This window comes from Mastigoproctus giganteus, chromosome 4 (genome assembly GCF_048544385.1).
Source record: "Mastigoproctus giganteus isolate SK-2022 chromosome 4, ASM4854438v1, whole genome shotgun sequence".
In the NCBI taxonomy this organism is placed as follows: Eukaryota; Metazoa; Arthropoda; class Arachnida; order Uropygi; family Thelyphonidae; genus Mastigoproctus; species Mastigoproctus giganteus.
The window spans coordinates 182,410,939-182,427,325 of NC_143578.1; the positions used below are offsets into that span (position 1 = coordinate 182,410,939).

General features: G+C 36.6%; 1 protein-coding gene across 4 annotated transcripts in view; it reads right to left on the reverse strand.

The window, feature by feature from the left end:
• dbo (Kelch-like protein diablo) overlaps nucleotides 1–16,387 on the reverse strand; it is a 279,705-nt gene that overhangs the window by 41,681 nt on the left and 221,637 nt on the right. For all 4 annotated transcript variants that reach the window (XR_016546845.1, XR_016546844.1, XM_090371089.1 and 1 more), the window contains exon 9: nucleotides 15,272–15,480. Coding sequence is in view for 2 of the 4 variants with exons in the window: in XM_090371089.1 (XP_090227215.1) it covers nucleotides 15,272–15,480 (209 nt within the window). In the remaining 2 variants the exon portion in view is untranslated. The remainder of the gene's footprint in view (nucleotides 1–15,271; nucleotides 15,481–16,387) is intronic.

Genomic DNA, 16,387 nt, shown 5'->3' on the forward strand with positions numbered 1-16,387 from the left:
AGACAGATTTTTATCAAATTCACTAGTCAGATTGTTAGAGCACTTTATTCATTTGCAAAGATGCCTTTGCAACTGTATAATCCATTTACATGACAATGATAAAATTACAGAAACAATAATGCCTCTCCCTGACATAATTTCATACTGATCATCCGACAATGTACCCAATCTTGAACAACATCTGAAGTTCTTGTTGCTAGAAATTACTCACTCAGGGCAATTGGATGATATGAATCCACCCATCTTTGGACTTGCCAGAATATTTGAAGATAAGTTTCAACAGTGCATGCTTCCAGTTTAATAAATGGTAGTATACAAAAATAAGTTTGATCAGTTGCTTCTCATTTGTTAGATTTGGGCCCAAAGATGATACTGATGAAACTGAATCAAGTAATAAATATTTAAATGTAGATATTCTTGCACTGCTTCTATTGGAATGAGCAGCATCCTGGAAAGCAAGGTGCCAGGAATTTCAAGGACTGCTGGGAGTCATCATGGAACAAGAAAATACAAGTAAATAAAAAGGGTAACTAAGAGTAAGAACAGATAAATATATACTTGGGTGCACACCAATGCTAGGAAAACAGTAAATAAATTTGATGAATTTGAAGTGCTGGTCAAGACATCAAAGGTGGATATTGTTGGGATATCATAGACATGGTGTCACACAGAGATGGGGGATGCAGAATTTGAATATGGGGAGCAAAATGTGTATTGAAAGGGCAGACAGGATGGAGGAGGGTTATGCACTTAGTTATGAAACACAAAATCTAATGCAAAACTGTGTTCACTATAAGTTGAAAACACAGTTAAGAGATGGCAGCATGTATGGAAGATTGAGGTAATTCATTCATTCTTTGAGTAAAGCGAACCTAGCCAAAAAAAATTTGGCAAATCCGCCATACATATAGAAATAGTATAGTACAGTATACAATTATTTACAATACAAATTTCACATTCACATTACAAATCAACTGTTCTGTGCAATGGTCATCCTCTCAGCTACAGCATAACAACCTGGCAAGTAGGCTACAGCAGAAACCGATGAAGAGACACTCTCCACAGATGAGCACAAGCATCACATCCTAAAGACTGGTCATCGTAACGAGCTGGACAAGTAAGTTGAAACAGAAACTGATGAAGACACTTTCACAGTGAGCACAAGCATCACATCCTAGAGATTGATCATCACTGGTATTCTCCAAAAGACGAAGAGTTCAATGAACAGCCATCCACCAGCAGCCAGAGAGTTCAACAGAAGTTACTCATATTAACCAGCAAAGCCAAGCTGGAAAAAGGTGTTACTGCAATAGATCTATATGAAGTAGGTGAACTGGTTGGCTTGGTTGGAGATTTTAGGATAATCTTGAGCAGCGCATCCTTCCAAGGAGATGAAAATACACCATCTCTTAGACAGTTATTAAAAACTTCTAACAATTTGTTCAAATAAAGATTAGAGAACTTTTTGATTACCTCTCCTTCCAGTAGGTCCATACTTGGACATTTATTTTTAATGGACTTAACAATGGTAAGAAGTTCTTCATGGGTAAAGGGTAATTCTTCAATCATTACCATACGACCAATTCAATGCCTGCATATGACAATGTTCTAGATTAACACATGGGTTATCAGCCATGTTATCATTACCTATAAGGTATTCTAAGATTGCACTCATGGAATCTTCCCAACTATACGTCTCAGTGGTGCTCTTGCCAATAGAATATATAACATCAGCAGCTCCTCTGAATTTGCCAGTACTACAAATTTTATAAACCAATCCCCAAGGGTCATTATTTCCTGCTGTTTTCACCAACGTTTTCCAGCAGTGATATTTCTGTTTAGCAATAGCATGGACATACTTATTACGAAGACTTTGATAGTCTTTCTCTAATCGAATAACTTCCAAGGCACTTTCCCAACGTTTGCTCTTCTGAAATTGCTTCCTAGCCTTATTAACCTGTTTTTTTCAATAGAGTAAGCTGAGGTGTCCACCACTTAACTGGTCTATGTTTCATCTTTCTGTTTCATAGCAACTACACACGCATCATAGATAAGTTTTTGCAAAAACCCCACAGTTCTCACCTGTCATGTTAGATAACTCAGATCGCAATCATGGTCTGCTGAAGACTTCTTGCAAAGTTATCCCAGTTTGCAAGCTTAACAGAAAAGCGGCGTAACTGATTCAAGCCAACACTGTTTTCCCTATGTGTATTGATTTCATAAAATATTGCACGATGATCACTCAGTACCCAGTCAGATTTGACTTTCCATCCACAGACAAATCTAGAGCCAATTGAGTTTGTAAGAGTCTATGTTTGATTCACCATTTACTGTCCAAAAGGTGGACCCCTCCCCAGGTTGATTGTGAACCATATGCTTCCACTCCGCTATCATATCATCTAAAGCCTCTATGATCAGTAGTGCCACTGAACCAAAGTGAACTCTTGGCATTAGAATCAATTGCAAACAATACATGCAAATCTCCTAGCTTATCAAGAACACTATCCATATAAACTAAATATGGCTGAATGTCAGAGTTGTATTTAAAATATATTGAAACAAATACAAATGCACCAACAGTAGACTGAATGTTGACACAAACCACATGACTGCTACATAAGGATTCAATTTTGGTTAATACTAAATCAGAATTAAAAACAATTATTGCAGTTCTCACTTCTGGACAAGGATTATATATGACCCTACAAGAAAGGGGATAATTCTTGGATGCAAGCAACATTGATATTTTCTCTTTCACATACAATTTTTATTTCATCTGCAACAGATCAAGAATGCTGCGCATTCAGCTGCATTATTTTCAAACCTTTAACCGAACTTATATTGCATGTACTGATTTGAGTTACAGTAATTTGGACTATTGACCATAGTTACGAAAGGAATCAGCTGTATGCAGTTTAATTAGTTTAAGTACTCTTTGATTTGATATTTATAGTTTAAGTCCTCTTTTTGTCATGAACAGAATGGTCCCCTACATGATTTGAACATGCAGCCTCTTTGTTAATGTCTTTGCAATTTTTATACGTATGGCCTTTCCGAGCACAATGGCTGAATATAGGATCTTGTCGTCTACATGTTTTGGTAGTATGCCCAAAACCCTGACAATTGTAACATAGATAAAAAGATAAAAATCGTTTAACCTGTATGACATTAGTCCAACAAACAAGCACTGCTGTTGCATTAGAAACATTCTAATTCTTTGTGAAACCTCCAAAATCCAGTTATTTCCGGAATCACTCCTGTTTCTACTTATGAAGCGAACGGTGACCTTAGCAGCCATCTCCTCTTTCGTCAATCCCAAATGCAAAAGATTTTTCTGATACATATCACACAGAAGATCATCCTTCCGAACTTCCTTACTAACATCATACACAATTGACTTCATTCCAGGTTTTTTGGGAAATCCAAAAGCTAAATTCCTTGGGAAAATCAAGCTGTGTCAATTGTTTTCACTTTTTTATTTCTTCTGTCTTTTTTAGTTTGCTTCTCTAAAACAATGCAACAATCAAATACTTTTCTTACCTTCTGTATCCTGACCCCTCTCAACAAGTTTCGCATTTCCTTATCCACGGCAATTCAGACATCTTCACTACTTTTAAGTACAGAGTCGTCATTAGCTTGAATTAATAAAACATGCTCATGTTCAAATATGATCTATCAAGCCCACGTCCTTTGCAACAGAAGTTATGTCACCCTTAACTACATCACTATAAAGTTTCAGATTTTGTCGGCTATCCGTATCTTGCCTATAATTCTGAGCGGATTCATGTATACATTGTATCCGTTCCTTAAATTTCTCATTCTGTATTCCAAGTTCCAAAACCATGGCTTCAAGAAGATCCCATCTAGACAGTATATCTCTCATTGAACTCCGATTGATACCACTCTCCTTGACAAAAAGGAAATCTTCCAAATCTTTGCATAATTTAAATGTTATTTTTGTAAAGCTGCGAGTATTATCTCCTCCGAAATCACCATCTGCGCAAGGCAGTTTCTCTCCCCAGAAGTAGTAATGTTTTTTGACAACAGGATTAAAAATCATGTTTTCGTTCCTAATTTCTTTTGAACACAATGACAAGATACTCGCTTCAGTGTCATTCCCTATCTCAATTTTAGCTGAAGAATTTTCATTTTTCTCAGTCAAATTCATATCACTCTGAACATTTTTCTTAACTTTACGTAATTCTTTATCCCAATCATTTTTAAGCATATTGATCTTGACTTTCCTCTTATTATGTCATCTAAAAATGGGAGACCTACTGCACGATTAACACAGTGATCCAACTGAACCTTCTTCCCCACCATATCATAACTGCCTTTGACGACGTGTTTTGATGGAATAATTCAGGAGATCTACATGGTGTCAAAAGTGCAATATCCTTATCATCCCTATTATCCTCACTATCCATTTCTGTTAACATGCTAGCTTTACACAAGAAAACCCCCTCCCATTCCAACATCATCTCACCTACACCTCCATGGATAGAGACCTCAGAAGATTCTTTGCTTTGACTCAGTGACAATTTACCTCGAGATATACTTGGATCCTGAAATTCTAGCTTATGCAAATAATTCCAATTCTTCCTTAATCTATGTTTGAAATTTGCAGACTTAGTGGTCTCTGTAGCAACAGTGAGATCAGACTCAGCACCCCTTTCAAGATTCTTAGAACCTGCAACCTCTTTCAATTCAACACCACAAATTTTTTCACATATGGGATCAATCCTATGTGTATCTGATTCCATTTGATACACAGCTTTTTTTTTATTATTATTATTATTATTATGAGAGGACACTAATAACCATATAGGGGGCACTACCAGCCTTCTTCCTTTGCTAACAATGGCTGTATAGGCCTTTACTATTTACATCTAAAATTCTTTAAAATTATATATCTTTTCCGCTAAGAAGATATTTTGTTCCAAACTTAGATGACACTAATCAGCCAGATATATACCCTTCCACCTATTTGACGTCCCATTCATCCATCCATACCTTACAGATTTTAAAAAGTAGCACTTCATATTTTGAAGTACCAGCACTATGCTAAAGCATAGGCAGCTGGAACTGACAGTTAGAACAGAGAATGCTCTAACTGCCAAAACAGACTTATCGTAAATCTAGCTTGAGGTAATCTGAAATGTAGTGAAAATGACTTGTGAAAAATGTACACAAAACTTACTCATACAAATATATACTTTCTGCATCCACATAATAAAAGCCAAGTGCTGAAAGGGTTAAAACCAGATCAATAATAATTAAGCATTTCTCCAACACAAAATCTTGTGTTATATATATATATAAAATGGAAGCATGTTTTAGTAATATTTAATAAGGAAAAATCAGATAAAAAATACAATTTTCAGTGCATGTGTTCCATAGATCTCTAGGAAGATTTTGGGTTCAATTCCAATCCCCAGTGACAGAAATCCACCTGCCCGCACGCATGAAGTGACAATAAAGCTTCCAGACTAGTTCTGTTGCAGTCATGGTCGATGGGTTTGAAAATAAACAGATGTGGTATGTTGTAGTTCAAATTTCTTCAAACAGGTGGTACAGTAGATTGTCTAGTAGACTAACAGGTTGCAAGTAACCACCAGTTTTGATAGTAGCAGTAACATTCTCTGTCACGATTTTGCAATGGCATAGTGAACAAATATCAAATTACACACGTAGAATGGTGAAAACATTAAGTTATAGCAGCGTGTTTGAATAATATAAGTAGTTCAAAGACAGATGTGCAGATGTTCGAGAAACCTAAGAAGTGGGCATCTATCAACCTCTTGAAATGAAGGCAGAGTTGCAAAAGTTCTGTAAAATTGTGGCAAGAGATTGTTGTTTGATCCTCAGAATGATGGCCAATTAGTTGGATATCATATGATTTGCCAAATTCTGCACAAAGATTTAGGGAAAAGGGAGGTCTGGGCAAAATTTGTGCTGCACAGCCTCATAGATGAGCAGAAGCAACAAAGAAAGTCATCATGAAAAGACTTCATCCACCCTCAACAAGAAAATCCTAATTTCATCAACTGTATTGTCACTGGAGATGAGTAGTGGGTGTTTCAGTACAAACCAGATACAAAGCATCAGGGCATGCAGTGGACTTGAAAATCATCACAAAGGCCCAAAAGTTCAGGATCAAGATAATGCTGATCATGTTTTTCAACAAAGAGGCTGTGATCCACAAGGAATTTGTACTTGAAGGGGAGACAGTCAATGCTGTGTTCTATGTACACAGCTTCAAAGACTATGGAAGAGCATTTCATGGGTGAGGTCACAATTTTGAAAGAAAGGCAGCTGGTTCTTGTTGCACTACAATTCCCCTGCCCATTCCACACTTGTGAATACTTCTGACAAAACACAGCATTGTGCAGATCAGCCATTCACCGTGCTCACCCAATCTAGCACCAGCAGACTTCTTCCTCTTTCCCAGGGTTAAAACTGCCCTTAAAGGAAAGAAATTTCATGATGTTATTGAGGACATAAATAAAAATGTAACTATAAACTGAACTTCATCTCTTTGGATGCCTTCACCAACTCTTTTCAGAAACTTTTAGAATGGTGTAATTAAGTGCATTCATTTGGGTTACTTTGAATAAAAATAACACCTTTTTGAGCTCCTTCACTTTTAATTGCACCAGTCTGGGAACTTTACTTCCACATCTCATACACACAAGGAATGGACAAAATAATGGAAAGACCTGTGATAACATTTACAGGTATGCACTAATATAGTGTTGGACCACCCTTTGCTTTTAAAACAGCTTGTATTCTACATGGAATAGATTCTAATAAATCTCAAATTATCTTAAGAGGTACATTGGACTATTCTTCATGGATGAATGTTTCAAGTTCCTCAAGTGACGTAGGTGGAGGAAATCTGCTTCTCACTCTCCTCTCCAAATATGTCCACAGTGCCTCAATAACATTTACGTTTGGTTATTGTGCAGGCCATGGGAGATGCTTAGCCTCCTCGGTTTCATGCTCCTCAAACCAGGGTTGGACACATCTGGCTGTATTGTTTAGATTTTATCTCATATTGTGGCTACCTTCATTTTATCTCATAAAATCTAAACTATGCCATTACACTATGTATGTAATTAAACTTATGGGTAACCTATGGTTTGTTTGTGGATTTTTTTGGCGCATGGGCGTCTATGGCCATAGTACGCCAGGTAACCTATGGTGTATTTACACCAATATTATATAGTTAATTTCAACCCATAATGCATTATGCCTTGAACATTTAGTCTTCAAAATATTATCATTATCTTCACCATTTAGCATCTCTCATATTGTGGAATTAACTTTGCAACTAAAGTGTATTTACACCGATATTATAAACAGAAATATATATATCTTCTGAGAAATATATCTAAACAGCGTCCTTGTTGTTTGTGGTTTTACTGCCCATCACCATTTTAGGCTATATTATAGCAGTGTATTACTTCACAGATAGATATGTCCAATGTATGAGCTTAAGAACCCAGAATACTTCAGGGGGGGGGGGGTTATTACTCTCTCCACCTTAAATTGGATAACTACAGGCCCAACTGGGGAGGAGGCTTTTAAACATACTTAGTCTTTTAACGGGATTTGAACTCGGAACTCTCTAAATGAGCAACAAGTGGCCAAACCAATGTACAGTCATGGAGGGTAAGCAGTGAATCATTAAGATAATGAAGTGGAAATGAATAATGTAATAAAATACTATTAGGTCAAAGAAGCTTGTTTAAATGATGGATGATAAGCATCCCAAGCAGTGGTGCTGAACATCCAACAAATATGATATTCACATATTTTCAAACTAATTATGAGAAACAAAAGTAAAATATAAATTAAGAAGTGTACACTCAATCACACAAATATTGCCTGTATGAAATATAATTTAACTAGAATCAATGGTTTATGAGTGAATATGGTTTGAAAGTTGGCCTCTGCCAAAACAGTCATAGTAGCTACACCAAAATACACATGGAACTTGTTTATATAAAACATATTATGAATAAAATGTAACTGAACAAAGTATTCTTATTATGATATAAATGCTAAAGTCATAAAATCTAATCAATGCTAATTTCTTGCTGACTTATAAAGCCCCTTAGTATTTTTTAACTTTAAATTCATTTTTGTCCTGTTGCCACCATATGTGATAACATCTTTGACGACATTTCTGCTTCATCTATGCGTACAACTATGAGTGCCTCTCCCCCCTTGCCGCTTCCGTAGCCAGGTGGGAAGGAGCAGCAGTGCGTAACATATGCTTTTTGATTAGACCGGGGTTCGAGCCCGTCACCACCAAATACGGAGGATGCGGAAAGGTCAGGGAATAACCACCGCATATTCCTGGAGCAATATGGCCTTAGTTGCTAATGCTTCTAAAAACCAAATAACAAACAAACAAGCCTTTCCCCCTCTTCCTTTTTTTTCAAGTGTGTGTTGTAAATTGTAAAAACTAACAATGGCTTATGTGTCTTTTGGATTTGTAAGCTTATTAATTACTGGAATGTTACCTAAACAGAAGATCCAGTTAGACATGAGTTAATTTTTTTCCTAGTAGAAGAATCATGAAAAAGCATACCTAATTTGCATATGTAATATATCATTTATTTAAAAAATATAATAAAAACATGTTAGTTTTTTTTTAAATATAGGCATCTCGTGAGCTTAAAATCCACTTAACCAGAGGTGTATCGCTAAAAAAAATAGTACCAGAATATTCGTCGATTAACTACAAATAGTTACCTACGGCTTTTTTCATTTGCAAAAATAAATAAGTTAAAGATTAGAATATTTGTTCAGTATTTATTTATAACTATTAAATAAAAATTTCAAAAGTAAAAAACAAAGACAAAAAATTAAAAACTAAAATAAAAACTCCAAAATAATATAAAAAATACTGTTCAGAAGAATCATAGAAATTCCCATACAGGATCGATTATGTATTCTTGTGTGACTGCCCTTTTCGTTTGTTGGTCAACAGCAGAACGATGAGACTGCAACCAAGTTCGGGCATAAAAATTTTGATTTCATAATTCTAATGGTTGACCGTGTAGTTTAATAAACAACAAACATTTAGAAAAAAGTACCGGAACATTGTTCCAGCCCGAATACACCACTGCACTTGACTAGACTAGGCTAGACATTCACATCAGGTCATTGAATATTTGCTGCAAGTACTACAGGTACAGGTAATCTTCAGCAAGGATAACATAAATTAAAAATGAGTCCATGTTTGAAAGCTCTAACTTATAATGTATTTGAATCTATGCTAATTGTAATTTTCAAGAAAAAATAACTAAAACAACCTTATAGATACAATCTATTAAATATAGTAGAGCACTTATTTTTAAAACTGTACTGTTTTATAAACATACAAAAGAATGAGAATTTTTTTAAAAAAAATCATGAAAGCATAATAAACAAACAAATTAAAATTTGAAAGCTTGGGTGCAGTCATTTGATTATTGCAGTTCTATGATTATTTTGTGCCTAGAGTGGAAAAACACTGCCTGAGAAAAAATCTAACACTTAAGGCATTGCTGATTCTGGACTCTAGGGACCAGAATGATTTAAATCACAATGCAAAAGTGTTTCTCCCCACCCCTGCTCCCATACCACTGCAATGCTTCATCCAAACTTATGATCAAGCCACCAGAAAAACTGCAAAGGAAGCTCAATTTGGAAAGAATTTTGTTGGGTTTTCAACATTTTTCATGCAATCAATACATCAAACTTCAGTGGTGTGTGGCATCATTTATGATCTGATTTTGTGCTTAAATATCAAGTAAAGATCTCAAATTGGAAATAAAAGCACTGAATGTCTGTGAATTGCCAGCATCTTATTCAGAAGAACTTACAAATGAAGCTTCTAAATAAATGTCTTGTGTAATAAAGAGGACCTGTTTTGTTAATATTTATTACTGACAAGAAACATAAATACGTAGATTGGTTTATGTCAGGAATGGCCAAGCTTAGTAGCCCTAAGAGCCATACTAGATAATTAAAAGGCTTGAGAGCTACAAGTATTCTATATGTCTGTGAATTTTATTAAATAAAATTCACTTATGTAATAAAATTTACTTTTCAGATTAAATGGTTAAGTGATTGAGTCATTTCAAAATAATGATCAATGGTTCATTCACTTTATTATTAAGAAGCTTAAAACAAGCTCCTTAACAATAAAGCAGTATATTTTACTACTGAAAATACATTCATATAATCTGTTATAAAAGGAAGGGAAAATACTACTAATGTGAGGAGGGGGAAGTTTAATTTTTGTTGGAATTTTCATATATTATTAAGGGCCATTTAAACTTCAAGATACGTTTAAAAAATAACAAAACAGATGATTCTGGAGTAAAATTTTACCTTTCCCAATAGTGAAACACTTCATGAATAAAGACAAATTGTTCCCTGGAAATTTTTTTAAGGTCTATACATTCCTGTCCTATATGGTTGCTACTCACAAATTATATTTTCTGAGACCTGCAGTTCAAGTGTCAAAGTCTCATATGGCTTGTATGCCATCATATGGCTATGTCCGACTCACACATTTGAGATATTTGTGACTTGGACTGATAAATATAATACTGTACTTTTAAGGTAAGGTCCTTAAGGTTGTCAGAGACATTTTCTCAGATATGCCAGACAAGCTGTGCTTGCCAACTGGGAGTCTAAACGCCAACAGAACTGATATTTGTGTGACACTCAAGTCAAGTGGACCCAATTTCGGCGAAGTCCGGACAGTCTGTGACAGCCAAATCTTCTGCTTGCACCTTCACGTGGTGGGACACCCATGTGCAAGCACATGGTGGGTAACCACCCATGTGTGAACCAACGTAAGCAGGGTCGAGGTGTGGCACCCACACCACATGGAGGAATGCCGCCCCTCTGTGTTACCAGGCAGTACCTCAGATCACAACCGCCCCTCTGTGTTACCTCAGATCACAACCGGTGCATTACCACCACTTTGCTTATTGGAGACTTGAAGTGATGGAAGCCATGTTTAGTCTCCAGAGCAAAGTTTCGGTCAGCCCTTCCCCAACTCTTCCATCATGCAGTATGATTGATGTCTTTCAAGGTTATGATGAACACCATGGCGAGATCCAAACTTCCTTACATTTCAAGAGTACAGCTCTAAAATGGTGTTCGGAGGCCGGCTGCTAGTTAGTACACTGGACTAAACCTATTGCTAACTCTCTAGGAGGCTTCCGGATCAGCTAGTGTATAATCTTCTTACCTCTACTCTGCCAGATAGTGACTGGAGGGAGTGCGAGTAGTGTGTATGCAGGGGGAACACTGTCGAGGCCACATTATGTCAAGGATCTGAGAATATTCTTACCACGTGTAAGGCATATCCAAAAATTTCATTACTTCATACAGCATGTTCCCCCCCCCCATTTTTTCTTACTATTGAATACACCATGAATGGTTAAACTAATAGAGCAAACTTATCTGCGAAAAGATCTAAACCTCCCAAAAACTTCCTAGTTCATTTCACAAATATACGTGGTCTAATTCTAAACTCAACGATGTCCATTTCCACTTACAGTCTGCCAAACCCCATGTACTTTTTCTGAAAGAATCTCAGTTATTGGTTGATTCAACCACTTGCTCATCTCAGTTGCCCAAATTATTTGCTAAATGAGTCTATTCGCCTCAAAGGTGGTACTTGTGCATATGTTTGTTTGGATATCCCTTGTCAGAGACTTGGTAATTTGGAATCTCCCCTTTTCGATCTTCTCTGGCTTAAAACCTCTCTACCTCATTCTATCAAATTCATCTGTTGCCTCTACCATTCTCCCAACTCCACTAATCACTTGGAACTGTTTGACTTATTCTCTTTGCAACTTGACTTTCTCCAGTCCAACTTCCCTAACAGTGAGGTAATTTTCCTCGGCGATTTTAATGTTCGCAACTCCAGCAGACTTCTGTCTTCTGGTCCCACAGACCCAGCTGGTCGAGATGCTGAGGCTTTTGCTATTACTAATGACCTCACAGAGATTGTTCATTTGCCGACCAGAATACTGGACAATCCTAACCATACAGCCAATACGCTTGATCTTTTTCTCACAAACAACCCTTCTAAGTACACAGTCGAAGTGAGTGGTCCATTAGGCACCTCAGATCACAACTTGGTGACTGTCTCTTCTCCAATGGAGCCTTTATCTCATGTCTATTCCCAACCTCATGTTACTTGGCATTACAAGAATGCAAAATGGGATGACCTGTGAGATTTCTTTTCTTCTTTTACTTGATCAGATTACTGTTTCAAAACTTAAGATGTCAACGTTTGCTCAGATCGTGTCAGTTATTTTTAGTTTTTTTTTTTAGGAGCATTAGCAACTAAGGCCATATTGCTCCGAGATATACGGTGGTCATTCCCTGACCTTTCCGCATCCTCCATATTTGGTGGTGACGGGCTCGAACCCCGGTCTAATCAAGAAGCGTGTGCTACGCACTGCTGCTCCTTCCCACCTGGCTACGGAGGCGCCTGATTGTGTCAGTGAAATTATTCTTCTATGAATGGAATCCTTTATCCCACCACTTTAAAATCTTACCCTTTATCTAAACCTTGGTTTTCCAATAAATGTGCTAAGACTGTTCAAGAGAAGAATGTCGCATATCGTAATTGGCTTGTTTCCAATAGTTCAGTTTCATTTTCTGCCTAAATCAAAGCTCACAACGATTGTAAAGCTATTAATCAGTCCAAACTGGATTTTGAACAGGCTAAGAGTAGAAAACTTGCTTCTTGCCCTAATGGAAGCCTAGCATTCTGGTCTCTTGCCAAAGCTATTGCCTATCTCTACTCCCACCTCTGTCAAAACCAGACGTTTTTTTTTTTTTTTTTTAATTGTCACTTCAGCTAAAGATAAAGCTGACATCCCATTTTTATTCTAACTCTTGTATTAATGATTAATGCTATTGATAAATCACATCCCACCATTCCCAACACTTTCCATTCAGTGCCTCCTGTGGTCTTCTGTCAAATGGATATTGATGAATCTTGATGCTAAGGAAGCTCCAGGTCCTGATGGTTCCATTAAATATCTGGGAAATTAAAATCACCCATTATAAGACTCTCTGATTTACTGGCCCACTCTATTTCCCCTGTACAGTTTCTTATTATACTCATCAGAGTCATTAGGCCTATAGCATACTCTTACTCTCAATTTTGATCTCCCAGTGCTTATGTCACACCAAACTGACTCGACACTTCACTGTCCGGCGATGCCGACTGGCTTCACTTCCTTGGATTTTATGTGTTTCTTAACTAATAGCATAACCTGTCCTCCCATCCTATCCTGTCCTGTCTATCCTTTCTGTAGACACTACCTCCCAAATTATTTCTCCTCTTGTTCTCAAAACCTGCGCTCTTGAACTTACTCCTGTTCTTTGCAGCCTTTTTTCACTTACTTATTCCAAAGGTGTTTTTCCTTCTGTGTGGAAATGCTCGTATTCATCCAGTTCCTAAAAAGGGTGACAAATCTCTCCCATCCAATTATCATCCCATTGCAATTACTTCTACTCTTCCTAAAGTAATGGAGAAATCAATTAACTGCCAACTCAAACAATTTGAAACCTTCCCTCTCCTCAACGATCGCCAGTATGCATTCCGTCAGTGTCGATCCATTGGTGATATTCTGGATTACGTTCTATTGTAATTTATGAACAAATTCAATCGAAACGTTTGGTGAAACACAGGCAGTTTCTCTTGACATCTCAAAAAGGCTTTCGATTGTGTTTGTCATAAAGGTCTTCTAACCAAGCTTCCATCTTATGATTTTTCAACTGTTTTTTGTAATTGGTTATCCAGTTTTCTCTCTGATCGCTCACTGAGGGTGATAGTAAATGGCTCTCTGTCTTCTAACTTCTCCACTAATGCTGGTGTCCCCCAAGGTTCAGTTCTTTCCCCCACTTTTTTCCTCTTGTATATTAATGACCTCTTTCATTGACTGGAAATCCTATCCACAGTTTTGCCGATGATAGCACATTGCATTCCACTTTCCAGGTTGCGAAACCTTGTCCTGTTCAATCAGCTTCAACTTCTCGAAGATTCGCTACCAATTCCTCCAATGTCGATCTCCAGGTAATTCTCCAGTGGGGCAAAGACAACTTAGTTGATTTCAATCCTTCTACAACTCAGTCCTGTCTTATATCTCGCAAAAAGGATTCTTCTGCTCCTATGCTTATCTTTGGTGAAACTCTGATTTCTAGGCAAAATGATATATCTCTTTTGGGGATTACCCTGTCTTCTAATCTGTCTTGGCACAAGCACATTACAAATACTGCTTCCTTTGCATCTAAAAAACTTGGTTTTCTCTTCCGCTCTTGGTGTTACTTTTCTTCCAAATCGCAAATCCGTCCTACCATGAAATATTGTTCGCACATCAGTGCCCCCAAAACCCCTTTCAGGCTTCTAGATTCCATTCAGAAGAGGGCAGTTAGGTTAATTAATGACTCATCTCTAACAGAGACTCTTCACACTTTTTCTCATAGGCGTACTGTTTCTTCTGCATGCCTTTTCTACAGATCCATGGGCTTCCGTAATTCCCGCCCCTTCTTTCAAAACAGTCCGAACACGTGCCACCACCAGCCAATGTCCATTTACTGTCCAACTTCAAACTCACAAAACCAACTTTTCATCTTCCTCGTTTATTCATTCATCTGCTGTTTTCTGGAACAACCTTCCTTCATACGTATTCCCTGAAAATTAGTCTATAGAGGTTCAAGTCTAATGTCAACAAATATATTCTTTTATCTTCTCAACCTCCAACCCATGCACAGTACTACTAAGTACTACAGGTTCTAATACCTCTGTTTGGAGTTTTCATATAAAAAAAAAGGGGGGGGGGAGTAACTTAATACAATTTTCTGGATTAAAATAACCCAAATAATTAGTGCACAGGATGGTTATCTTTTGGGTAAGAACTAAATCTTATTTTATGTTGCTTCTATAATAACATAAATTAAGCACTATTATCTGACAATCTCTCATCCAAAGAATAATGGAAGAATGCATTATGTTGGATTACTGAGAAATGCCAGTATTTATTTTGTAATTAATAAAACATTGGTTATGTATATATGCATACTCACACCATATATTATACACACATATATATATATAATGTACATAAGGAGAGGCACGACTATATGCAAAAACAAAAATTTGTAGTATGTATTTCACTATTTTAGAATAGTGAAATATTTCACTATTTTAGAATTAAGTGACAAATATTCATCGTACCCCAGACCTCCTAGATGTCATAGCAACTATAGGTTGCCACTGGTTTGTTTGAGGGTTGTACCGTTCAGCACTACTCAGTTCCGTTGTGTCGTCCCTTCCTCCAACAGCATATATCATGCTATTATACACAGCACATCCTAAATGTTTCCTTCTTGTGCCCATTGATGCCACTGAACTCCACCTATTTGTACGAGGATCAAAACGTTCCACTATAAGATAAAATTAAAAAAGAAAAAATTAAAATTTGAAGTCCTATAGCATACATTAGGATGAATTTATCAGTTTTATTTATTTTGTTAAATAATTATTACTGCTAATAAATTTCATTTCTTAAACTACAAGAGATCAATACAGCAAGAGATCAATTTATATGTTAATTCAAGTAAGTTATATTATTGTGCAAGTTCATGTTTTTTTTTTTCACTAAGGAAACAGAAACACAATTCACATCAGTTATTACCCTATCATAAATACAGTGTGACACACATACCAGATGCCAAATAAAAACATAATTTTCCCTAAAAAATGTCTACAAAAATTTTTATTTTGTAGATTTTACTTTTGAAGATGTGTAGACTTCGCACATTTCAGAAATTGAGTTAGTTTTGTTTATAAAAATGGCACTGCTATTCAGGGTTGGCTGTCAAGAGCACTTCCAAACAGCATCAGAAAAGTGATTTGAATTCAGTTTTGTTCCCCCCCCTCCCCTCACCTGAATATTCTCTGACACTTGTTTGCTATGAAGAATTACCAAAATGCCAAAAAAATTATTCTGAAAATTGTGACATTATTCAAACAATAATATAAAAAATTCCTTTAGAAATAAGTCTTAGTATTCAAAAAAACATATTTCCCCTGTAACTGCCAGAAGGCAATTTAAACTTGCTTCTCAGCCAAGAGCTGATAGCTCTACAGAAAATTAACACCATTATTATTTATTAAGCTTAAATTTTTCTCCATAACAAAACCTTAAATTTTTTACAGTCACATTTCTTCAACAAAAAAAGTAATCAATGACACAAATGGAGGACTTTTACCGCATTTTAGGGAAAGGCTTTTGCTTTCATAAGGGTGACCATAGCGGTAACAAGTATTGCCAGCTGGGGTAGGATGTTA